This window comes from Camelus bactrianus, chromosome 29 (genome assembly GCF_048773025.1).
Source record: "Camelus bactrianus isolate YW-2024 breed Bactrian camel chromosome 29, ASM4877302v1, whole genome shotgun sequence".
NCBI lineage: Eukaryota > Metazoa > Chordata > Mammalia > Artiodactyla > Camelidae > Camelus > Camelus bactrianus.
In genome coordinates, this window is record NC_133567.1 from 2,263,910 (window position 1) to 2,288,848 (window position 24,939).

General features: G+C 46.4%; 1 protein-coding gene across 2 annotated transcripts in view; it reads left to right on the forward strand.

Annotated features, from left to right (window-relative positions):
• Positions 1 to 24,939, forward strand: part of SNTG1 (syntrophin gamma 1) — a 117,388-nt gene that overhangs the window by 76,419 nt on the left and 16,030 nt on the right. For both annotated transcript variants that reach the window (XM_010970710.3, XM_074354882.1), the window contains exons 12-15: positions 8,394 to 8,510; positions 9,608 to 9,679; positions 18,714 to 18,866; positions 22,812 to 22,904. In XM_010970710.3, the coding sequence (XP_010969012.1) occupies positions 8,394 to 8,510; positions 9,608 to 9,679; positions 18,714 to 18,866; positions 22,812 to 22,904 (435 nt within the window). The remainder of the gene's footprint in view (positions 1 to 8,393; positions 8,511 to 9,607; positions 9,680 to 18,713; positions 18,867 to 22,811; positions 22,905 to 24,939) is intronic.

Below are 24,939 nucleotides of genomic sequence, written 5' to 3' on the forward strand. Positions count from 1 at the left end.
AAGAGGCTGGAGGGAAGGCACTGCCGGGGGCGTGGACAAGGCGGCAGGATGTTAGCAGATGTCGGACCATTCCTTAGAGGTGGAGGGGTGAGCACCTGCCATTTCATAAGAACTCCCCGTAGCGTCTCACCCCTCTCTGAATAACACTGAAGCCTTTATAAGAGAGCCTCTCTCAGAGTCCAGTCAAGAGGCAGAAACCACTCCTGTTGTTTGAACAGAGAGAATTTGATGTACAGAATTTTAACCAGATATCAAGTGTTAAATACGTGACTGAAAAGGTAAACAGAAGGGACTAGAGTTAGCGCAGAGGTAGCAGGAAGCAGCCCCACACCCAGGGCTGAAGGGACAAAGGGAAGAGGCCGTGCACAAGGCAAGGGGCTCTAGGAAATGAAGTAACCGATGGGAGATACGTACGAAGAGAGATTTAGTTTAAGGAGGTGGCTCCTGTGAGTGTTGGGGCTGGAAATTTGAAATCTATGAGACAGGCCAGCAGGCAGAAACTCAGTCCTGAGGCGGAATTCCTTCTTCTCCAGGAAACCTCAGTTTTGCTCCTAAGCCCTTCACCCAATTAGGAGAGGCCCACCCTAGTGGAGGGGGACCTGCTTTATCTACAGTGAGCTTGTTGCAGATGTTCATCACATCTACAGATGAACGTCACAGCAGCGTCCAGGCCAGCGTTTGATCAAACAACGAGGCATCAAAGCCCAGCTCAGTTGACACGTAAAACTAACCATCACAGGCAGGAATAATTAAGATGTGAGAATGGACATGAAATTCAGGCTTTGAGGAGGAGAAGGCAGTGCTGGGCTCATGCTGGGGGCTCTGAGCTAGAGGAGCAACTTTGTGGGAGGAACATGTAAATTTGGCCTCGGAAATGTTGGAAAGCCTGTGAGCAAGACACAGCTGTGGCTCCAGGAAGCCTTCCTGGGGTGATGCCCACAGGAGGGCGGACAGGAAGCAGACAGGAGAGGTGTGAGCAGACAGGACCCCTCCTTCACTCCCTGTCCCCTGAGCCGACCCCCTGCCCCCGAGTGTGAAAAGCCAGGCCAGCTTAGCAAAGCTGAGAGGTGAGGCCCCTGGGTCATGAAACAAGTTCACTGATTCTCCCAACCAGATCTGCAGCCAGAGTAACATGAGTGTCAGTCACCGCACCTTGACCTGCAGGGAACCCATGGCCTTTCGCACCTGAGTGTCAGTCACACCCCAGGACACAGGCTGGGGAGAACACTGCTTCTCTGCCTGTGCCCAGGCAGAAGTCACTGTCCCCACTCCCAAAAGGACAGGACTCAACCCATCCTTTTGAGACAGGATGGAAGGGGCGAGGGCCAACATTTCTAAATGTCTCTCCCAGGGCCAGATAAACCCCGACGTCTCTGGATTATGTGGCCTGGAGAGTCTCCAAGCGCTGAGCCTCCTCCTTTTTTGACATGAGCACGGGAGAGAGCAAGCCGGTCCCCCGGCCCCCGGGTCTCAGCGGGGACCCGTCTGGGCTGCAGCCGCTCGGCCTCACAGGGGGATGGAGGAAGTTTTATTATCCTTCAGTTCAGAGCAGAGCAATTAACTAGAAAAACAGCTACGAATCTGGAATCTGATTCTCCAGATGTGCAGGGTAGAAACTGTTTCTAGTAACAGTAAAGACAAGCTTGTCCTGTCTTGTTCTGGGAGCATTTCCTGGTCTCCGGAGCGAGGGCTTTGCACAGGAGCCCCAGGAACTCCAGAGAGCCCCTTCTCATAGTACAGTGAGCGGGCAGGCATGTTTCGAAAGCGAATACATTTTGTTTCGCACAGTTTTCTCCATAATCATGGATCATGGCCCTGGCTATGTTATAAATCTGGTTTAACCAGAACACGTTTGTACGGTTGCCTGAATAGCATTCTTTCCTGATTTCAGGACAATTTTTAGCACTTTGTAGAACTTCATCAAATCAGTAGTAAGTGACTCCGAATCCTGGAGCCAAAAGGCTTATTCGCGGGGGTGATTATGTGTTAAATGGGGCAATCAGAGGACGAGCCGCGTCGGTGGCCGCGGACAGGAGGACCCTGCGCGCCGCTTTCTTCGTCACTTCCTTGAGCGTGATGTCGCTGACCCGACTGTGCACCCCTTTCCCCTGACACGTGGAAGAAGACGTAAGTGATGAGCGGCGCACAGGAGCACAGTGAGGGTGCTCGCCGAGGAGCGCCCTTCACCCCCTCGGGGGCAACGGGTTGGTTTCACGCGCGTGGCGCGCGGACCCTGCGGCCCTGCCGCGCGTCCCTCCCGCGGCTCCGCGGCTGCCGGGCTCCTGGCCGCTGCACCCCGCGGCGCCCGCTTTCCGCGCTGTGGGGAGCCTCCAGGTACAGCCCAGGTGATGCGGCTGATGTGTCAAATGATTCGTCATTAAGAAATGCTTTAAAACAAGCTCGCTTGAAGCAGAAGTACTGCCCTGTTTAGGAGACACGTTTTTCACCAGCGGTCGGTTTTCACAGGCCTGGGATAAACCCCTAACTGCAGACCAAAACAGCCCCGAACACAGAACTGTGCACTAAGTTACATCTGCACTTACAGTTACACTCCAGCTGTGAAAGGTGGGGCAGGCTTGGGAAACGGTGGAGTATGTCATAAAATGATACGTATGCTCTATGCTTTATTTTATTATCTTTTATTAGTTTAAGAAGATATTTTGTGTGCTCTTCCTATCCTGAAATACTAAGTAAAAGAATGAAATCATGTCTAACTCGGAGCCAAATATGAGAAAACCAGTAAAAAAAAAAGAAAAACAAAAACCCAAGGCTAAAAGCATGAGGACCGTCACACACAAAGAGAAATCGTGGTTCTGCCGTGGAGGGTGGGGCCACGTGTGTTCACTCGCAGGCCCGGTGTGGGGTGGGTGGCAGCTGTCTGGCCAGGCCGAGTCCCCAGCCGGGGGGACCCCAACCCCATCTGAGCGAGAGGCGTGGCTGAGATACCAGAACTGGGGAGAGGAGGGTCATCGGTGAAAACGCCCTGAAACATAGTCAGAGGGTGAGCTGACGCCTGAGACGTGCGTGTGAGAGGCAAGGTCTCAGCGGAGGGAAGCCGGCGGGGTGCTGGCAAAGCGGAGGCGTCTCGGGCCTGCGGGTGCTCTTTGCCTCGCTCCCCACGGGCGTCGCTGCACAGAGCTCGCAGTGCAACATCACAAGGAAGGTGTTCACACTGATGCGATCCCTCCGCGTTGTCGCCTTTGCCCGGTTTTCTTAGTGTGCAGTGGGTGTGTGTGTGTGTGTGTGTGTGTGTGTGTTCAATTCTACACAGTGTTAGAACACGTCGGTCCCCGTCTCTACCGCCAGTCAGGAACCTGAAGGTTCCCGTTCCCATCAGGCTGCCGTGGGTCACCCTTCAGCTACACCCACCTCTCTCCCCTCACTCTGTCCTCATCTCTGACAAACAATCATCCGTTTTCCATTTCTAAAATTGTGCTATTAAAAAAATGCTGTATAAACACAACAGCATAGTAGGCGCATCTTTGGGGCCTGCCCTCTGCCCCCAGCGGCTCACGCTCCTCTGAAACAGGAGACGCCTTCCTCCTCTCTCAGCTCCCCAGGAGGCTCACCCCACGGTAACCTCAGCTCGGAATGCTAAGTCTCACCGAAACTTATCAGCCCGAATTCCAAAATGCAGTCACCTCCCCTGTGCCTCAGTCACGCACACACGAGACTCCGTGGTGGGACCCATCAGGCACAGTCCCTGGGGCTGATTCCTCTCCATCCCTGGACTGTGAGGCTGAAGAGACCATTCCTCTGCCTCCAGCAGCCTCAGCGCACAGCAGTGAGAAACGCATATGCTGACGGTTACAGACATTCTGGTTCACAAGGGGAAATGGAAGGTCAAGAGGAGTCACTGGTCTGAAACAGTGCTGGACTCCGCAGGGCAAATGCTGGATTCCCTGATTAGGTGTGAGACCTGGTCACAGCTCCGTGGGCCTCGGCTCCGCCTTCCAGGCCCTTGACCTGTGCGTCCCTCCCCCTTCATCAGGAAAGCTGGCGGGTGTTTGCTGTTGAGTCGTTCAACGGCTGCTCCCGCGAAGAGAATTTAGGGATTTTAAGAGCCTCCTTTAATTCTGTATTCTCTCTGGCCCTTTTGTGCTTCCAGTGGCAGCCTTTCTGCTGAGATCGTTTTCTTACTAATTTCTAGGTCTCTCATGGTTTCCAAAAGTATTCACTCTTCAGGACAAAAGCCTGGTCGGTTCCTGGAAGGAGGTGCCAGAGGGGGGCTGATTGCTGCACTCGGAAAGGAAAGCAGGGGGCCTTCGGGTCCCGGGGGAGGGTGAGCGTGATGCCAGGTGACACCGAAGTCTGGAGTGAGATCCAGTTTGGCCTTTTTCTTGAGCTGATTGACTACGGCTTTTGGGAGGGTGTCACCCAGAACAGGGACGGAGGAGACAGGACGCATCTGCTTCAGGAGGTGGGTGAGCCAGGGCAGGCTCCGGCCCAGGGCAGCCTGGGGAGGCTGAGGGAGAACGCGGGAGGCGGTGGTGGCCGCCGTGGCCACAGCACCTCAGCGTCTGTGAGGCTGTGTCTCCGTCTCCTGGAAGCATCACCAGAAGCAGGCGTGGCTCCGTCAGGTGCCGTGGGTGCCGCTGTCCGAAGTGAGGACAGGCGAGCTTCCGAAATATTTATCTAGAAATTGCACAGCACGCATCTGAAAGTGCCACTTCATGCATACAGGACACGACTTCCTTCCAGTCCTACTCGTCTCGGAAATGTCCTGCTTGAAACATCCTATGCCTGCATTACTCGTTTGTTTCTTACTTTAAAAATAAGATTAAGCAATACAGCTTTTCTTTGGAGTTGTTATTTGCTATGACAGGTGTAGGAAGAATTTACTGAAAGTGCATTGTGTCTCCTCCACCATATAATTATTTCACACGAGTCACAGTAATGATGAAAAATAAAAGCGCCTTTGACCTCTGTGCAGAATTGAGAACAGCCCTCTCCTGTGACACAGAAAATGCTGAGGTCGCTCTCTGACCTGGACAACAGGCATGAAGGAACATCCCTTACAAACCCGACAACCTCGGTCTTACTGGCTACATCCCCAGCCTGTTCCTCAGAGCTACACTCAGGTCAAAATAGTAAAATTGTATTCAGTGATAATTTTTGAAAAATATCAGTATACTGTTCTGAATATTTCAGCTTCCAGCAGGTTAGAGAGGTGGAAAGAGACAGCAAACTCAAATTTCACAGCCTTAGGAAGCCCAGATCTGCCCTTCCTGTGGTTATGTAGACCACTTCATTCTCTTTTTCTCTCGCCAGTGCAGAGAAGTCATAAACATAGAGAAACTGTACGTTTTATTAAATTGAATTAAAACAAAACCCTTTGACTTAATTAAGAAATAATATAATGATTAAGGTGATATAATTCTTATAACTTATAATAACTAAAATCTTATCTCGTTGCAATGGTCTCAGAATGACGGGATTTAACCAGGTTGGTTAGAATACTTTCTTCCTATAAAACTCATAAAACTCTGTATTATTTTTAAAGTGAGATTGTTGTAAAACTGTTATTAATAATTGTGTGCTGTTTTAAAAATGAAGTTTTATCAAATATAAGACATTATAGAAAATTCATAAAATGTAGATGTACAGCTTGATTATTCAAAAGCCAAACCCCTGTGTGACCACAACTTAGGTCAAAGGAAGTGGACTGTTTGCAACTCAGATTCTGCCTCCCGCTCTGTTCTGTTCCCTGTCACACCTGGCTCACTCGCTTCTAAAATAACTACTATCCTGACAGCTTGGGTAGCGATTGTCTTAATTTACTGTAGTACCGTTTATTCCAATCAAGATGGCATTCCAAAACACTACCATAGTTTATCTGAATCAACTCATATATATACGCACATATGTATACACATATATTTGACATATTCCATATATATATATATATATATATATATATATGTATATACATGCTGCTTTCAATCAGCATTGTGTTCTGTGAGGTTCACTTACGTTGTCCTGGGTAACCACAATGTTTCATTTTTCTTGCTGTATACTGTTCCTTTTTGATATCACGGTTACTGTACTCATCTACAGAATATATTGGAGGGCACACAGTTCATTAATATTTTAAGCCATTTGTACATGGTTAGGACTACTAAGAACAGTGCGACAGGAACATTCTTGTACATGAGCTTCAGGGCACTTGGGCTGAGCTTGCATTAGAAGTGAAGGCTCACACTCTCCCCGGCTGCATAGGAGCTCTTACGTTTCTACAAGCCCTCACCATAATTTGGTATTTTCTGTTTTTTAATTGTAGCCACTTTGGAAGATTATGCACAGGAAATGCATACTGGTTTAAAATTGCATTTCTTGTAGTGTGATGGATTTAGATCTTCCATGTAAGGCTCTAACTCATTTTGAGTTGATTTCTGTTTATGATGTGAGATAAAGGTCCAGTGTCATTCTTCAGCACGTGGGTGCTGTTCCCCCAACACCACTTACTGAAGAGACTGTCCGTTCCTCACTGTGTGTTCTTGGCATCTTTGTCAAAGATGAGCTGACCACATGAACGTGGGTGTACTTCTGGGTTCTCTGTTCTGCTGCATCGGTCTGCCTCTGCTTTCATACCAGTATCTTACTGATTTGATTACTGTTGCTTTGTAATACATTTTAAGATCAGCAGGTGCAACGCCTCTAGCTTCGTCTTACTCATATGGTTGTCGTGATTCAAGTACCTGTGGTACCCCCTTAATTTTAGGATGATTTTTCTATTTCCGTGAAGAATCTCATTGGGATTTTGACAGGGATGGCATCACATCTGTCACTTTGGTTATTAGGGTCACTTTAAAGTATTAATTCTCCCAATCCATGAGCACAGGTGTCTTTCTATTTATCTGTATCTTCTTTAATTCCCTTCAGTAATGTTTTATAATTTTCAGTGTACGAGACTTTCACCTCCTTGGTTAAGTTTATCCCTAAGTATTTTATACTCTGGTGCTATTGTTAATTTAATTCAGAGACTGGTGAATGAGCACCTTCAAATAAAGTTAAAAATAGCAAAAGGGAACAAAATTAAGGATCAATGTGCAAATTGAAAAAGAAATGAAAACAAGAAAAAACGTTGAATCACATTTTACAGCAGGTAAAACGTTCCCAAATTTTTAACATAGCATTCCTATGCTTTTCCATTTCATTACTGAGTATGTTTCATAATTTTGTCATAAAAGATTTTAGCCAGTGTTTTAAATTATCTGCTCAGTATTACGTTTCTGTGTTTGAGGCTTAAATCTGCCTTTGAAGGGAAAAGCAAGCAACTGTTACTCTGTAATCTGAAAGCAGGATAGCCTAGACTGTCCCCTGGGTCTAGTGTTAACTGTCGTTAATAACCACAGGGTCGTCTACATCACAAACAAGGACGCGCGCAAACGTGCGTGTTTAACACTTCTGCGCCTTCCCGTCTAACTGGCTCACACAGTCACCCCTTGGTGCCTGCGAGGGCTGTTCCCGGCACCGCTGCGGGTGTCCCTCCCGCAGTCTGGCCTCCACATCCGCGGGTCCTGCGTTTGCGGGTTCAGACGACCCAAGATCATGTACTTCATTCACAATCCCCACTGGGCTGAACCCCGTGGATACCGAGGCCGACTGTCATCTATTAACTGGCACCATAAAATTAGACATTCACACTTCTGAAAGCAAAATAATCACAATGTAAGTCTGCTAAGGCGACGAAGAGCATGGTAGAAGCTACAGTCCGCTTCTGAACACTTTTACACGCGAGGCAGAGCTGACGGTGACACAAATGCGACTCCGTGCAGCTCCCTGCAGCGTTTCTCAGGCTCAGGATGGTTAACTTGTACATGGAGAGGTACTTTTCCCCTTGGAAGGTAAACACATAGTGAGGCTGGTAATACACTATAGGTTAAAATATTTCTCTTCTCCGAATATATTTATCAGTTGAAAGAAAGCAGTGCCCAGCGGTTGTAACTTCTGGGCTTAACCCATCAGTGTAAATATATGTGCACAAAGTCACCCTCGATCTGGGTTAGTGCTAGGAAATCCCGGGGAAACGGAAGTTCTGCGGTGCCTGGAATGCTAGGTTTGTCCTCATTTTGTGCATTGAAGTCTACGTTCCATGACGTTCTGGCTTTCGTTGTTTCTCATGAGAAATCAGTTCACAGTCCGGCCATTGGTTCTGGAAGGCAACGCGTGTGTGTGTGGTTGATAAACACCGACGGAAACACACAGACTCTTAGAGTGGTTCACATTCACTTACTGAAGGTCGATCTGGTTCACGCACCTTTTGTGCCAATTAATCTGACAGTTTTATGAGGAAAGTCGAACACCACGGGACGTGAAGAGCACACAGAAGCCACCTGGCAGGTGCCTGCGTGCACGCGTGTAACGCACTGTGTGTGCCTGTGCCCCTGCAGGTCGTCTGCATGGGCTGGTGCGAGGCCCGGGAGCCGGACCCCATCCAGGACCGCGCGTACTCACCGGCGTTCCTCGCCCTGAGGGGCTCGTGCCTCTACCGGTTCCTGGCACCTCCAGTAAGTGTTCCTGTCCGGCATTCTTCATCGTCTCCGCGTCGTCGCAGCACAGCGGCCTCAGGTCCACAACAGCAAATGGCATGTGCCCATGTATTTCAAAGCTAAGATACAGAGAAAGCTAGAAAAAAGATGCAGATGCTTCTGAGAGCATCTTGCTGGCGTTAAACATTAACTTCACAACCTGGGAAAACCTAGCAGGCCTTTCTGCTTAGGCCGCCGTGACGGGCAGGCCTCGCACATTTGTCCACAGAGCACGGCCTGCCCCAGTCGGTCAGCAGGGCTCTGACAGGCGGCCTCGTCCTGCGTCTGGTCCCGCGGCTGTGCGCGAGCTGGGCGTGGGTAGCCGCTCGCCGGCGGTCGTGCTTTGGGGACATGCACCTTACGCAGAGTCGAGTCTCAATTAACGTTTACTGAGTATAAATATTAAATGTCACACCGCTCACTCACAAGTCTAGTAACACATACGACCTTGAAGTATCAAGTTAGACTTGAAGCAGTTTTGAACGTCTTTGTTTACACAAAGCTCAACGCACCTGGAAGACAGGAAAGAGACATAAGGATTTGTCTCTTTCACAAGTTCCTGATTTTCCCACTCTGAATAGTTTCTTATGACCAATCAGGCAAATAGGTGCTAAACACAAGTAAGGAAGCAGCTCGTGGCGCTCGGCGTGTCGCCATGTCCAGGGGCAGGAGGGCTCCTGGTCTCCCTTTAAAGTCACAGCCGGGGCTGCCGTGGCATCTGGGAGTCTGTGTGTCACTGGTGGGAAGCAGGAAAAAAGTTCCACATGTGAAACACACACACTCGGTATTTACATGTAGAGGACACACGCACTATCTAAAATGCATCGACACAGTCGGGGGCAGAAATTGTTGCGCATCACGTGAAATCCTTGCTGAAATGGGAAGAGACGTGGAGGTGAAACCTGGGCGGGGGTGGAAACGCCGTCCCGGGGTTTGTGTGCGGAAACCTCGCAGCTCAGAGTCTGTGTGGTGCGCGTGCGAAAGTCTCATGGGTGTTCCGTGCTATATAAGAAAAGACAAAAAGAGGGGCTGTCTTTCTAAAACAAATGGCACATGAGTTTCTCATCTTTTTAAAGGTGACCACGTGGGACTGGACCCGGGCGGAGAAAACATTTTCAGTTTATGAGATTATGTGCAAGATTCTCAAGGTATGATCAACAAGTGGTGGTCATTTTAACTGCTTTTCTTCAGCCAGTAGGGGTCCTGGGCTCATAGGTAGTTCATGGAAACAAACGATACGTGGATATGAAAGAAAACACAAGATAAAGACAAAAGAAAAAATATATATGGTTTAAATCTGCTTTTTCATGTAAAAATATGCTTTGAGATTTTGTTATGTCAAATAATATTCTTCCCCCAAAATTATGACTTTGTGGTAGGTTTTACCTATCCCATCGTTTGGCCATCTTTTTAGCCAGTCTCTTAATTTTGCCTTTAGACACCCCCCTGTCAGATATATCGCAGCATCGTTCTCTGATTTATTGCGCAGACACTTGAGTGTTGCTGTATTCCAGGGCCTCTGCTAAGCAGTGTGTGACTGGAGACAGAGGTGGAGGCACCCTGCTTTCAGCGAGCTGGCGTTTTATTAGGGTGACACCGTGTGTGGTTAAGGGGCCCAGGAAAAAGAACAGCGAAGAATTGAAAAACTCTTGTGTAACCTCCAAGTTATTTCCTTTAGTCTGAATTCTGAGATTTGGAAATCCCGGGCAGAAAATGTTTGAATATATTCAAGACGCTGGATGCGTTTATCTAAACTGCCTCTAGAAAACCCTTGGCACTTTCCGCTGCTGTCACAAGAGCCCGGCAGTGCCCGGTGGTCAGCACTCTGCCCAAATCACAGCCAAGCAACACTTCTTACCTTCCCACATAAAACTTGCCATCGGCCTCTTAGTTGCTCTGGGGAAATTTTCACCTGGGTTATACGGCCTGGAGAGAAATATTTTCAGACATTGAATAACACACACCTACTCTCACTTGTCATCTGTGAACAAGGAAGCTCTCCGGCTGCGAGCCAGCGCCACGCCAAGTAAAGCCCCAAGGGTGCCTGCCGGGTGCTGTGACCTGGACCACCCCGCCTGCCCAGCCCTCCGCCCACCACCTGCTGCAGCCTCGGGCCACCTGCCCGCCCACTGGCTCTGGCCCCTCCATCCCCCTCCGCTCACACCAGCCCCGGCTTCTCTGTGTCACCGCCCCCCCAGATTCCTGGAATCCTTTGCTCCTGCCTCTGCTCACCTGTCACCTCCCTTGCCGCCCTTTTCTCATTCTGTATAAATGGCAGTGTCCCCTGGGGCTGGCGTCCCTGAGTTAGCAGGCGTTGCTGACACCGGCCTTGTTGCCGTGACGTGGCGCCTTGTTTGTGCTGTGACTCCTCTCACCCTCTCCAGACCAGCCTCCCGGGGACAAAGGTGCCACCTGACTGGCTCAGAGAGACGTCCCCCCACCCGAGCAGTGCCTGGCGCAGCCGGTGGGCAGTCCTCCTTGGTTGAACGTCAGCTGAATACCCCCTCCAGGCACGGATAGGCCAGGATAAAACACTTTCAGAGGCAGCCGTGGGTACCTGCAACCTTGAACTCTGCTCCAAGATGTTTCCATGCTTATAAGTTGTTTGTTTTTGTTTAAAAGAAGTAACACTAGGGGAAAAAAAAGCATCTGATGGGCCTGCGATGTAAGTGGCATCTGGTTTGTCCTGACCTGCTCTTTAGAAGATGCCTCGGAAGCCAGGCCAGAGGTCAGACCACGTATATTCAGGAGAGCTAACTGAGCTGTTTGGCCCTAGCACCTCCCCTTCGTTGGACAAATTGTGCAGGATTAACTGAACACATTTTGTGAGATGCTTGCGAGCCAGACACCACATTGCACAACGACCCTCGCTTTCTACATCTCCCCGGACACGGCACTCATACAGGAGACTGGGGTCCATAAACAGAGGTGTCGTGTTAAGTGACACAGTAACTCCTTTTATGGCTCACGTTGGCCAGACCCGCACGAGCCCGTGCCAGGGAGCGGGTGTCTTTTACTACCTGAGGGCTTCGGGAAACGCTGGCTCGGCTTCGGCGCAGGGAGATGCTAAGATCATCAAATAGCTACAGCGTGGGGCCTGGGAGGGAAGGTGGAATGATTTACTTCATTTAGTTTCATAAAGAGAAAGCTCAGAGGTGACTCGATATTTGTCCTCGAGGATAGAAAAGGTGACTTCTCAAAATTGGTGACCACCTGTTTTGAATCACATCTGAAGAAAGATTAAGAGTAAATCAGTATAAACTGCGATGTGAGGGATTCCGTTTTCAAAACAGGAATAGTCAGAGATGGAAGAACCATCTTCACGTTCCAAACACTGAAGGCTACAACCTAAAATTGCCTTCTTTGGATGTATTTAAACGTGGGACTGTTTGGATTCTTTCTTAAAGGCAGGACCATGGGACCAGCCACAACTCCCACCGGTTACGACCCCATGAAATTCACCCTGAGGGAAACACGTGGCACCTGCCCCAGCCCCGCACCGCACAGCCTTTTCTCCTGAAACCACCCTTCCCGGGGGTTTCAAAGCGTGGGCTTGAGGGCTCGTTTCCGTGTGATGCAATTGTCCTCAGAAGTAGAATATTAGAATTGGAATTGGAAGATGAAACTTGCAACTATTAATTAAAACCATTCATCTCAGTCAGCAGCTCTGAAAGTCCTCCCTTTGAATAATATTATGAGAAATTAATGTGAATGTTCTTGTTTCGTGTGTTTCTTGCTTGTGTGCTTTTCTGGTTCTAGTTTTGCTAATTTACAGCAGAGAAGCTTCTGTTTGCTTCAATAATAATGTCTTAGGGAAAATGCAGACATCAATCAAACTGATAGTGAAAGCTGATCCAAGTGTATGAAACAGGGACTCAAGAAAGCAAATCAAATACAAGGATAAAAGTTTCTTTTGATAATAGTGTTTTGTGTGCACACCGTATACTTTCTAACAACACCGCATGGAAGAGCATTTTCCCTGATGGTAGCCAGCATTTTTCACATGGGTAGTTGTCTTCACTGAAACTCTGCTTTAAAAAGTTCTTGGGTATTTTGGGGTGGGGGCAGTAATTAGGTTTATTTACTTTTAATGGAGGCACTGGGGACTGAACCCAGGACGCCCTGCGTGCTAAGCGGGCACTCTGCCCCCGAGCTACACCCTCCCCTCTCCTCTTTTTTTAAAGTAGGAATTTTCTTCCCAAGTTCCCTGACTGAAGCTAAATCTAACACATATTAAGCAAATGAAGGAGCTTAAGCCAGGCTGTGTGGATAGACTGAAACAAGGGGTCATTGCTCAGGACAGAGAGTCGGCTGGGGTCACTGTCTCTCCTGTCCGAGAGTCCTCAAGAATCAGCCTTGCCTTTCTCTAAGATATCAGTTAATAAATATATTTGTATCCAAATCAGGTAAATTCCGTGGCAAGTGGGATGCTGCTTGGGACAGTGTTGTCTTCTTAAACCACCCCTGTGCTAGGGTCCTGCTGGCCTGGGGAGTCTACCCCAAATTTACCTTTAAGCCACACCCACCATAGATTTCTGAACCTAAGAATTCTAGCCTTAGAACATGTGTTCTCATGCCAATAGTCAGAAAAATTTGTGAACGGCAGATGTATTTAAAAAAATATATTTCACCCTAAATTCTAGAATCTCTGAATTTTTAGAATAAGTTCTTGTTTAAGTCACTTGACCTCTGCAAGCCGTAAAGACAGAGGGATAATGGGCTAATGTCTGCAAGAGCATTTCGTCATGCGCATGATGTGCTGGGACAGAACTAACACGCCCGTACAGGCACGCACACAAAAGCCCTCAAGAGCGGCAGAAGGGTCAGACGTGCCCGGAAAAGAAACTCGGGCCAGTGTGTACACCTCCAATGTGAATGCTGGTCGGTATTTTATAGACACGGAGCCTCTCCGACTGCTTGTTCATCCTGCACCTCATCGTAGGCAGTCCCACACATCTGTGTTACAGAGGGGGCTGTGTGTGTGTGTTTGCGGGTGGGTGTACTGGCGTGTGCGTGGGCGCTGGAGTCTGACCCAGCCCAGCTTTTCAGCAACAGTCAGCATCAGTGACGGTGATACATAAACGTATCCGCGAATTTCGTCTTTGCAAGAGCTTCAGGCAAGTGCGGGCACTGATTCTAGGAGAGGTGGAAATAAAGCTGACTTCTGAGCTTCAGCCGGTGACTCCCCAGCACGTGTGACCCGAGTCCCTGGGGCCAGCAGCCTCTCGACTGGGGACACGACCGACATGTCCGAGTCCCCTTTCCCTCCTCAGGAAAGAGAAGAGCACAGCCGACGTGGATGGATCACTGTTAAGACTGATTTAGAGACTGTATCTGGCATTTGCCACTGTGCCTGTTTATTGATAGCAGGGACTCCAGTTTCCCAGGAGAGAAAAGGGAGGAAATTTAAAGTTTTATTTCTTCTTTTCCCAGATAAGGCAACTAAAATCCCAAAGATAAAAAAATGAATTGACTTACATATATAGGGCATTCACTTGGTTTGATTTTAATTGATTTTTAATATCTAAAATATCTTAAGTTTTATTTTAAATTAATTTTAAAATAATAGTTATAAATTTTTTTCAATTACTTTTTTCAGAAGTTGAAAATTTTACTTTTCAGATCATGAGATTTACGTCTCATGATTTATGAATATATGAGTAATAACTTAAAGGCTAGATGACTTGGAAAATAATTTTTCTGGCAGGTATTTAATGACATTTTACTAGGAAAGTAATTTTAACGTCTTGTTATCTGCCATAGCTGTAAAAAATGGAAATACCTTCGTGTACTTTACTTTCACCTGCTTTTGATGTATTTCTACACAGCACAGAAGAGGGGAAGTTACATAATTATTGAGCTAATATCATTTGAAATGCAAGCTGTTTTCCACATTGGTCATATTGGCTGAATAAGATGCAAATACCCTTTTTGTTCTGGGATGTATAGAACCAGATTTATAATAAAATTTGAGTAATTTCCCCAACTTTATCTTTTACAAAATCTAATGATGGAAAAATATTCCTAACAATATGTTAATTCATGTAAAAATTTTCACTACACAACAGGGTTAAGAATGGTATTTGTATAAAAATGGAAGACAGCACTATACTGTGTTATCATAGTACCATTTTTGTGCAGAACTTGGTGTGCATTTAATGTCTCTTTAGAGACTGAATCATTCCTGAGAGTCTCACTGAAAATTAATTGGCAAGATTTAATTTTGTTGGTATGTTTTCCACTCAGTTTATTTTATTTTTATTTTTTGGCAATGGGAGGTAATTAGGTTTATCTATTTTTTAATGGAAGTACTAGGGACTGGACCCAGGACCCTGTGCACGCTAAGCACGTGCTCCACCACTGAGCGATACTCAGCCCCCCTTCCCCTCATTTTAAATTATGAGAATAGTTGCAGAAGAATGAAAATCATTATTTGTAGCTGAAGAATCCGTCCTAGGCCTGGTCCTCTCTTTTCATTAAAAAAATCACAATTTCTGTTTGTTTTTAAATAACTCCATGCTTAGATCGAGTGATTCCCTGATTTGCTATAAGCTCAAGCAGAAGAAGCAGTGGCAAACGTAAATGTGCTAAAGTCATGTAGCTCATAGAGTAATTTAAATTTAATATAATAATGTGAACACATTTATCCTTACTTTTTCATTTTCATTTTTGATCCCACACATGCCATTAACTTGAAGAAAGGCCATAGCTGTTATTCAAACAATGACAAGTGTATTTGAAAGAGAGTGTGACAAGCGACTCGCTGCGTCACTGAGCACTGGGTGAAGCCACCGCAGCTCAGTGGAGAGAGGAGACCACACGCGGAAACCTGGCCGTGGGGGCAACTCACCAATTTGGGGGCAGCTTTTCCTGCCTTTAGTCCTGTACATTTTAAGCAAAATAGAAAATTTACGGCTGGCAGTATCTCCACGCTCAGTAATTATTATAAAGACACGGTTTGTCTTGCTTGTTTGTTGCAGTTATTTATACCCGTTGGCCTTAGACGAACTACGCACATTATTAGCAAACATACTTGCAACATGTGGCTTCTGGGTCAGGCTGCTTATTAAGCTGACGTGTGGCCCAGGAAGGACGGCGCTTGGTTATCAGTCTGCAGAGTGTGCAGGAGACTCGGAGTAAATCTAAAAACCTAGAGAGGATCTTTCTGAAGGAAAAGTAGTAAATGAGAAAAATGCACAAAGGTATGCTCAAGACACGTTGGCTGTCACTGTGTCAGCACTGATGGGTCATGCGCGCCAATCAGCATAAAGAATCCCCCAGATGGTGTGTCTGCAGGGGCCACATCACAGCCTGACAGAAGGTGAGGTGTGCAGGCAGCAAGTTTAAGTCGCAGTGCGTGGGGAGCCACATATATTTACTTTTTTGAGTATCAACATTAACAGCAGACATTCCAGAAGCCATGCCTTCTCCGGCCAGCTCGTCCCGGAAACGGGAGAGCTGAGGTCGCCCCCGGCCGCATCTGAGGCTGGGCGCCTTCACTGTGGCCCCGTGACGAGGACACCAGACGGAGACAGGAGGACAGCAGTGTCTTGGACAACTGTTTTCTCTTTTCTTCTGGTTTAAGCACAGATTTCTGCTAATGTCTCTGCCTTTGTTTCTTTTTTATTTATTTACTGTTTTTTTATTTATTTATTAAATTATTTATTTATTTATTAAAGTAACAATGCTGTGTTACTTTCTGGTGTACAGCACAGTGAGTTGGTCATACATATATATGTATCTTTTCATATTCGTTTTCATTATAGGCCATTACAAGTTACTGAATATATTTGTCTGTGCTGTACAGCAGGACATTGTTGTTTATCTATTTTATGTATAGTAGTTGCATTTGCAAATCCTGAACTCCTAACTTATCCCTTCCCATGCTCTTTCCTCCCTGGGAACCATAAGTTTTTTCTTTTTCTGTCTGTGAGTCTGTCTGTTATGTAAATAAGTTCGTGTCTTTTTTTTTTTTTTTTAGATTACACATATAAGTGATATCATATGGTATTTTTCTTTCTCTTTCTGGCTTACTTCACTTAGAAAGCTGCATTTGGCATTATTTTCTTTTTCATGACTGAGTAGTATTCCAACCTAAGTGTCCATCAGCCGGTAACTGGATGACTATTTTCGAAGCAGATCTTTGAAATGTCTCAGCTGTAGCCACATTTCACTGAACCTCTGAACGTGGACCCCAGCCTGCTGCCTTTCTGCCCTCCCACCTCACTGGCCCTGCTCCCTCCAAGTCAGGGTGTGTCCTGCTCCTCCCGCCCTCAAGCACCGCCCCCCATGGTCTTCACAGCAGGTGCATTTCTAGCAGGGGCACCTGGGCTCATTCAGGCTGGGCCGACGGCCCTCACATGTGTCTCTCAGCCCGTGAGGACCCTCTGGTCTCTTCCTAGAACAAGGCTTTCTCCTCTCCACTCTCTCTCCAGAATGATGTGTTACTCCTTGTGTTTCCTTAGCACTTTACCTCTATAGCACTGTCTGAGAGATGTTTATTATTCTTATGTATTTGTCTCCCTCTTTGAACCGTGAGGCCTGAACACCCAGATGACTGTAGGGTGCAGTGGCAGTCTGCCCACGAGGAGCGGCTGTTAATTCGGTAACAAGTGGCTACCGGTGGTCAGAGGTGTCGCAGTCCTATCTGCAGAGATGACAGAGGCTCTGTCTCCAAGAGCTTGGGTCGTGTCACAGAAGATGTAAATCAGGTTTTACAGGAGTGAGAGAGCTAATAACTTGCCAAGAAAACAGAAAATCTGAGATGAAGTTCCTTTAAGATCTGTGACAATGTGCAATTTTGTGAGAAGGAAAAACAGCAACACTTTTCTGGGTGTTAATGACACAGATTGTTTTATATTAACAATTTTATCTGACAAGGAACATTAAAGCCAATTTAATAAACCATAGCATTTTCTCAAGGACATCTCCCTGACCTCCCAGCCTATTGTGGGATAAACCATATTCTTACTTTTTACAGGGGTCTCCGCTGACATATCGACTTGTCTAGTTATGTATTCAGTGTCTGTCATTGTCACTCTCCCTGGATGTTGTAAGCTCCAAATTACTAGAAAGGACGGCACGGTCTACTTACTTGGACTGCGTTTTCAAAGATACAATGCTTTCGTGTTCTCCCTTAAGATAGACTCGGAAAATCCATCACTACAGAGAGAATGTGTCTTCCTTTAAGCTTCCAGAACATCAACAGGCAGCGGGTGTCAAGGGAAACTCTGGAGCCCAGGAAGGGCTGCCTTTCATTAGCTCTTCTCTAGTCATTTTAAACATAAATAGAAAAAACAAGGACAATTGGAATTCTTTGTAAAATTGCTATTATTTTGAAAACACCTGCCAAAGCAGAGAATTCCTTCTAGCATTTTGGGTGTTTAATACCTTTATATACCTCTCTATAAAAAATGGTTAGAGCCATCAGTGACTGGCAGTTTTCAGTATACGGCACATGCGATTCAAAGGCGCTGTGTGACATACTGCGTGGAATTAGCTTGTGGCATCAATTCTTAGCTGCGTTATTTTCCCCTTTTAACATCTCTGAGATGGCTGTACAGGCAGATGTGTGAACGCATCAGTGGGAAACTTCTAGTAAAACCAAGAAATTGCTATGTTGGTCTTTCTAACTCAGTGAAATACGGTTCCATAAATAAGGTAAATGTGTGTTTTTTTTTAAAGCAGTAAAAATTCTGAGACATAGTAGATTCATTTTTTTCGTGTCTCAGGTAGAATAATATTTCCATGATACTTTGAGGGCCATAGAAATCAACTCAGCTAAAAATGCCATGCTTCGAAGGCTCTCTTAACATCTGCAGATACATTAGTAAGTATTGTTTAGTTTCATCATCTTCACCTTTCTGTGAGGAGGAAGGGCGATTGGGTGCCATCCATCTGTCCAGGAAGAGGCAAATCTCACGCACTCCTGGTAGTTCCCTTGCTCGTAAGAGCTGAGGCCAGAAACCCTGACGTCTAGCTTACGGACTTGCCCCAGGGTCAGTCCGAGACTTTGCGGGCTAGAAACTGGCTGCCGTGACCATCTCAGCAAAGGCTTGGTGACGTCAGAGAGAGGGGGCGTCACGACGGGGCTCCCCGCGCCCCGGGCCGCGCGGTTCGTGTGCAGCCGGCTCGGCCGGAGGGCAGGTGAGTGCAGCCCGTGTAACTCCAGGCTTCCACCAGGACAGCGACCTGCTGGACCGGCGGAAACACTGCTTCAGCGTGCAGTCCGAGTCCGGGGAGGACCTCTACTTCTCCGTGGAGCTGGAGTCCGACCTGGCCCAGTGGGAACGAGCCTTCCAGACAGCGGCCTTCCTGGAGGTGGAGCGCATCCAGGTGAGAGTCTGCGGCGTCCAGGGTGTGGGCCCCACGTGCGTGCGCGCGGCCCTCGAGCGCCAGCGGCGGGGCTCGGGCCTGTGAGCGTCCCCGACTCGTCCACCGGCCGGCCGCTGGTGGCAGCGGCTGCGCGGGCCCTGAGACACCTCTCCAGGCCGCTGGCCGCCGCGCACCTCAAACCTGTTCCTCATTTTAACTGGCGTCTGCTCTACCCGGAATCTGAAGCAGGCGGCGGCCCTGTGCGCCGTCCCCGCTCCCCCGGTCTCCGGCCCGAGGGGCTTCGTCCCCTCCCGGGGCTCTTTGCGCCAGAAGCCTCCCCGGTCTCTGGCACTTCGGTCGCAGCCCCGCCGCCGGTCCCGTCTGCGCGCCCCCCGCGCCCCGCGCCCCCCCCCCGCCCCGCCCGCCGCCGGGGGCCCTGCTCCCCCTCCGTGTTCGGGGGCCCCGCCCGGGGGCGTCCCGCGCGGGGCGGAGGTTCCGGGGTGACCTGCTGCGCCTGCCGACCGCGGCCCAGGGCCTGTCGTCCCTCAGGAGCATCGGCAGGTTTTGTGACGCCTCGTTCCTTCCGAGCGAAGTTTTCTCGCCCAGACGGGCCCCGGGCGAGCGCTGGCAGCCCGGCCGCTGGGGCGCTCGCGCCGGGCCGGGGGCGCGGGGGGCCGCGGGTCGCCCGCCGGTCGCGGGCCTCGGGGTGCGTGGTCTTCAGTGGAGCTGACCTGATCGGTGGCATTATCCCTTCCTTCCTTCCTTTCCGGCCACAAACGTCCATATTCAGCCCGTGAGTCACACCGCTGTGACGTGGAAGTCCGGGGGCGACGAGGCGAGGACTCGTTCTTCCCTTTTCCCTTCGCTCAGTTCACACTTTCCAACAGTCCTGCTGACCTGCGTGTATCCAACAATGTGACTGAGAATCGTTGTTTCCATAGTTTAGCTGTATAGAGCCTCAATTCAGTAAATAGATACTTTAATATCAAAAGTGGAAAGATGAAAAATACCTTCAACGTTACTTGATTCCCAGTGTCCACATCCAAGTCCGTTTCAGAGCGTTGCACAGGGTTGTACAGGAGTTGACGTTTTTGTGATTGTTACCTATAGTCTCAGGTGTTCCTAATTGCCGTTCTTCTGGCCTATCACATCACTTGGAAGCAAATACATGGCGATTTCTACCTGCTGGTTTCAATTTAAGATTTCATTTTAAGTCTCCGGATGCTTAGAAATGAGATAGAGATAAAATCATGTCGTTCCATTTGTATTTTACTGCTGTTCATTGTCTTTCCTTTTTTGTTAATCTGGACCTCACCGTCTCTAAGCTGACATCCTGAGCAACGCACTTTTTTGCATTAGCACCTTACATATTTATGCTATGGATTTAAGGTGCATATAGTAAGCGGAAAGTGAAATATTTAATGCCTTTTTAGCTTCTGGTTGTTTTATGGATTTCATAATTTCCCTTTGTTTACTCTACCAGAAATCAATAGTCAATGACTGAACACTGCAGTTCTATTTCAAAACTCAAGGACATGAATATACTTACATGAAGAACCTTGTGTGGTTTCCATGTTCTCAATATTTCCACTACCATTAAAGTTGACAAAGAAATAAAGGAAGACACATGTCCTATTGTGAAACAGGCATCCAGGTAGAAAACTAGCAAATTGACAAATACAGTAAGAATTAATCAGTTAAATTATTTTTATTTTGAAATTGGTTTTCCTTAACAGTACAGCACCTCAACATTTTCTAGGTTCTAATCTATTCCTTTATCTGTTTATGTATTTTCTAATCTCTAATGTACCTAATATTGATATAAATATCAACATATTTATCTAGGGGGTAGTCCGTTGAAAACAGGTATTTCTAAACATCCTACATTGTCATTTAAATTACCTCAAAATTTGGAAAATGTAATGAACATTGAAACAGAAATATGACAACTGATATGAACTAAATCTTACCTTCCCCAAGTGTGCAAAGTACCGTTTCTAGGCTGAATTCACTTACCGCACTTTTAGCACCTGTGTTTATCTTACTTCTGAGCAGTTTTCCCAGAGTAAGTGAATGATACTGGTAAGGGACAGAGAGTTGTTTTTGACTTTACATTAATTTAATCTGAATTAACACCGCCCTTTGAAAATAAGACTTTTAATGAAAAAGTATATCACTTTCAAAAACTCATTTCCTGTCATTGTTATTATTTCAAACTCTTTCGTTGTGTTTTATCCAGCTACAGACATTTAGCTGTCATACAAAAGAGTGTATGAAAATTTATTTTATGTGTGATGTATTTTCAAATAGTATATGATTGCACAAAAATATTTCAAAGTATTTCTCATTTGAATTTCCCCAGAAGGGTAATTTTTTGCTCTTTTCTAACTATAATTTCAAAATAAACATAGATATTAAACCATAAATCAAATATTTTAATATTAAAACATACATCAAGTATACTCATATTACATGTCTGTTAAGACTATAAATCATGGAATCAAACTTCAGTGGGTCTCAATTTATATCATATCTGTATCAATTTAATGATTATTAAAACAATGCATTTAATTTGTAATTCTGAACTTAACGAGATCAATTTTAATGGTCTATACTGAAGGTGTTTCCACCTGATGTATTTTTTCAATAGTGTTACTTGAAAATAGCAAATGATTATGTCTAAATTGGAGAAAATGAGATAGCCTTGGACATTCCTCAGGTTGGTAGTAGCTTTAATGAAGTGGTAGTGGGTGGATGTGCACATGGAAAATGCTCGTGTATTAAACAAATAAAATTACACCCAAAATGAACTTACAAGGACCATTAAGTTTGCTTTCTAATCTGGCTTTTTTTTTTTTTTTTTTTTTGGAAAACTTAACTCCAAATGAATAATCTGGCATGGTTATAACATTACTACGCGAATTGGGCTTAAGCACATGAATACAGCTTTTTGGTGATGGCAAAAGCATTGACGCGTTTAGGCATCATTATAGTCAGAATGAGGTTCACTTAATGTACTTTCATAAACAGCATTATAAACACAGATAGGATGTAAGCATCAGTACTGAACATTCGCTTGAGATGGTTTCTCTCTCCCTCTTCCTCCCTCTCCTTGTGTGTGAATTACAAGTATTTTTCTTCATTTTAACATCCCATTCTGGTTTGCAATTCAATGCAAATAAAACTGGCTTATGGACATAAAAATGCATTATGTTTCCTGTAAGCTCCAAGTTTGTTTTTCAGATCTGTTATTCTTATATTTTGCTATCTATATTTTATTAGTCTTCCCAAAATATTCATATAAGTAAAGTTATAATTTAAATTGATCTCAATGTGAATAATTGTTAATTCTGGATTTCGGAGAATCAGTAGGTTTGAACAAATAATAGGCAAGAGTCAGTGTCTTTAGGATGTAACGTGCACCGTGTGGATGAATACACAGAGACTCTCAAGGTCACGAGGTTTCTTGTATTTTTTGCCTTGGGTATTAAATCTGTTTGTGGGCCTGGGAGCTCTCTTTTTAATAATAGTGATGAAATTGATGTGCCAAGAATTTAAGTAAGACCTTAATCTTTAGTAATTTACTTTGAGTGTAATGAAAATGCTGTGATCTTGAGCTACAGAATCTAACAACATAATCTTGCCTATACCTGAAAATGTGTGTACAGTTTTACTGCCAGTGTAGCCAAGGGCAGAAATGGGGCACAAGGCAGAGACAAGGTCAGATGGAGCAGAACTAGAAACAGCCCACATCCCCAACCCGGGCAGGGCCACAGGCACTCAGCTTGTGTCTGTCAACACTGGGATGTTGGGAACACCAGCTTCCTTAGACAGTCATTGCTGAAATGAAGGTGGCATTGCATAAGGAGCATTTCACAGGAGCGGTCACACTGTCGATAGGCGTTGGCTGTTAAACCTGCCGTTGGGTCCATCTGACGGAAAGTAACAGTCTTCTGTTCTGTCCAGTGCAAGACGTACGCGTGTGTCCTGGATGGCCACCTGATGGGGCTCACCATCGACTTCAGCTCCGGCTTCATCTGCTTTGACGCGGCCACCAAGGTACTGTGTTCCGTCAGCTCTTAACCTAGAATGATCGAAATCACTTCTAATCCAGTCAGCATGCTCAGTGGTCCTCAGGGGTCGAGTTTTAGGTCCACAGTTCCATTGATAGAAGATAAATTAAGCTTTAATCTATTTAGAGAAAACCAAAAGTTTGAAGTTTAATAAAATCAATATGGTACCACATTATAACTACATTATAACTACGTGAAGTACGTACGTGTATATGTGTTACATACATACATATATATGTCTCTACATTATATATATATATATTCTCTTTTATTAAAGGTATGGCCTCATAATGAAGGGAAATTTTCTTATCTCAAAACAGTTTTTTAAAACAAAGTGTCCCTTTATTATTTTTCTGAGTCATTCTCCAATATCAAAATGAGGAACCGTATTTGTTTAGTTCTACGGGTAACACGTTAGGATCACAGGATGGCCCCGTTGAGGGTTTGGCGTTCCGAGCCAGGGAGGGTAGCCCTTGTGAACACCTGGCTCAGTGAGGTCTGTCTGTCTGACCGGCGCCTCTTCCACAAAGCCTGTGTCCCCGGGAGTGATGTGCACCGAATGATGAAGGGGGCCTCTCAGCCAGCCGTATCTAAAGGGTCTTGAAGCCCCCCTACCCACCGTCAGTCCCTTCCAGGGCCAGAGACACTGCCACAGCTCCTGACCCAGGGCTGAGGCCCCCAGGAAGACGCCCTCCTCCCCTCAGAGAACCTCGGCTCCTCAGACCTGTCTTCTCCTTAATGGACTGTGACAGATTCCTTCTCGCTACTGAAGGATGACTGAGTCATCCCTTACTGGGGCACTTACATGTCACTAAGCCTTGTACAGGGTTCTCGAAAGCAAACGCACACAAAACGAGAGCGGTATACACGCGTGGGGAGGACAGTGTGCGGGGCGTGGGAGTGTGCGTCCTGGGAGACGGCGTCCATTGAGGGGGCCCAGCTGGTCCCAGCCAAGTGGGACGTGGGCTGGGGTTTGGAGATCTTACGACTTTTCATGGCCCAGCGATTGAGACTGTCACACAAAATCTCACATTATGTGAGGGTGGCCAATGTTTCTTTATATTTTGACTTCGGGAAATTAAGTAGCACACACTCAGTTCAGATTTGATCACTCAAGGTGTTGCCTTTGTGTGATGCCAAAATAATACTTTTCTTTCTCTTTTAACTTTTTTTTTTTTTGGATGGAGGTGCTGGGGATTGAACCCAGCTCGTGCGTGCTGAGCATGTGCTCTACCACTGAGCTACACTCTCCCCAAGAATACTTTTTTATTTATGGAATTTCAGGTGCCGGTGGCTCTTTGAGCCTCAAAAGAGACTGTTGTAAACTTGTCCCATGACAAAGACGTTCTTTTGAATAAAATACTCATTCAAATCTGGCTAGGCTCATGAATATTAAATTAATTTAATAAATTTACTACTTTAAATATTAATGCATCAATTTCATAGCTACTAAATGAATGTAATAAATAACTTTAAACATAAATTAAAGTGATTAGAATAAAAAATTAAACTCTGATTTTAAAAAGGAAGTAAGATGGCCCAAGTTGTCACCGAACTCTATCACATGTGGGTAAAAGACTCTCGCGCTAGTAAATGAGAGGGAAACTGGTAAAATTCATCTGGACGGGTTTCTGAATCTATTTTGAGTTTCTCTTTAAAGCTGATGTTTGGTTCAAATCCGTGTTGGGGCCCTGCTGTGGCTTTTTGTTGGTGAGGGGAGGACTCCTGGTGTGGATGTGGTACCCGCCGTACCTGCGCGCACCTGCCCGGGTCCTCTGGGACGGAGGGTGCGTCAGGGAACCCAGCGCTTGCTGGGACTCTGTCCAGGGCAAGGCCTTTAGCAAGAAATGAGATTTAGTCAGCACAAGCTTGACACACAGGAAAAACCAGAACAGTAGTGACCGTCCCTCCAGTTTCTGACTTGGTGGAAGTACCGACCTTCAAGGCCATCTGAGAAACTGGAGGGAGGGGAAGGAATCCGAACCCATCATTGTGGAGACAGTATTCGTTCCTGAACCTGT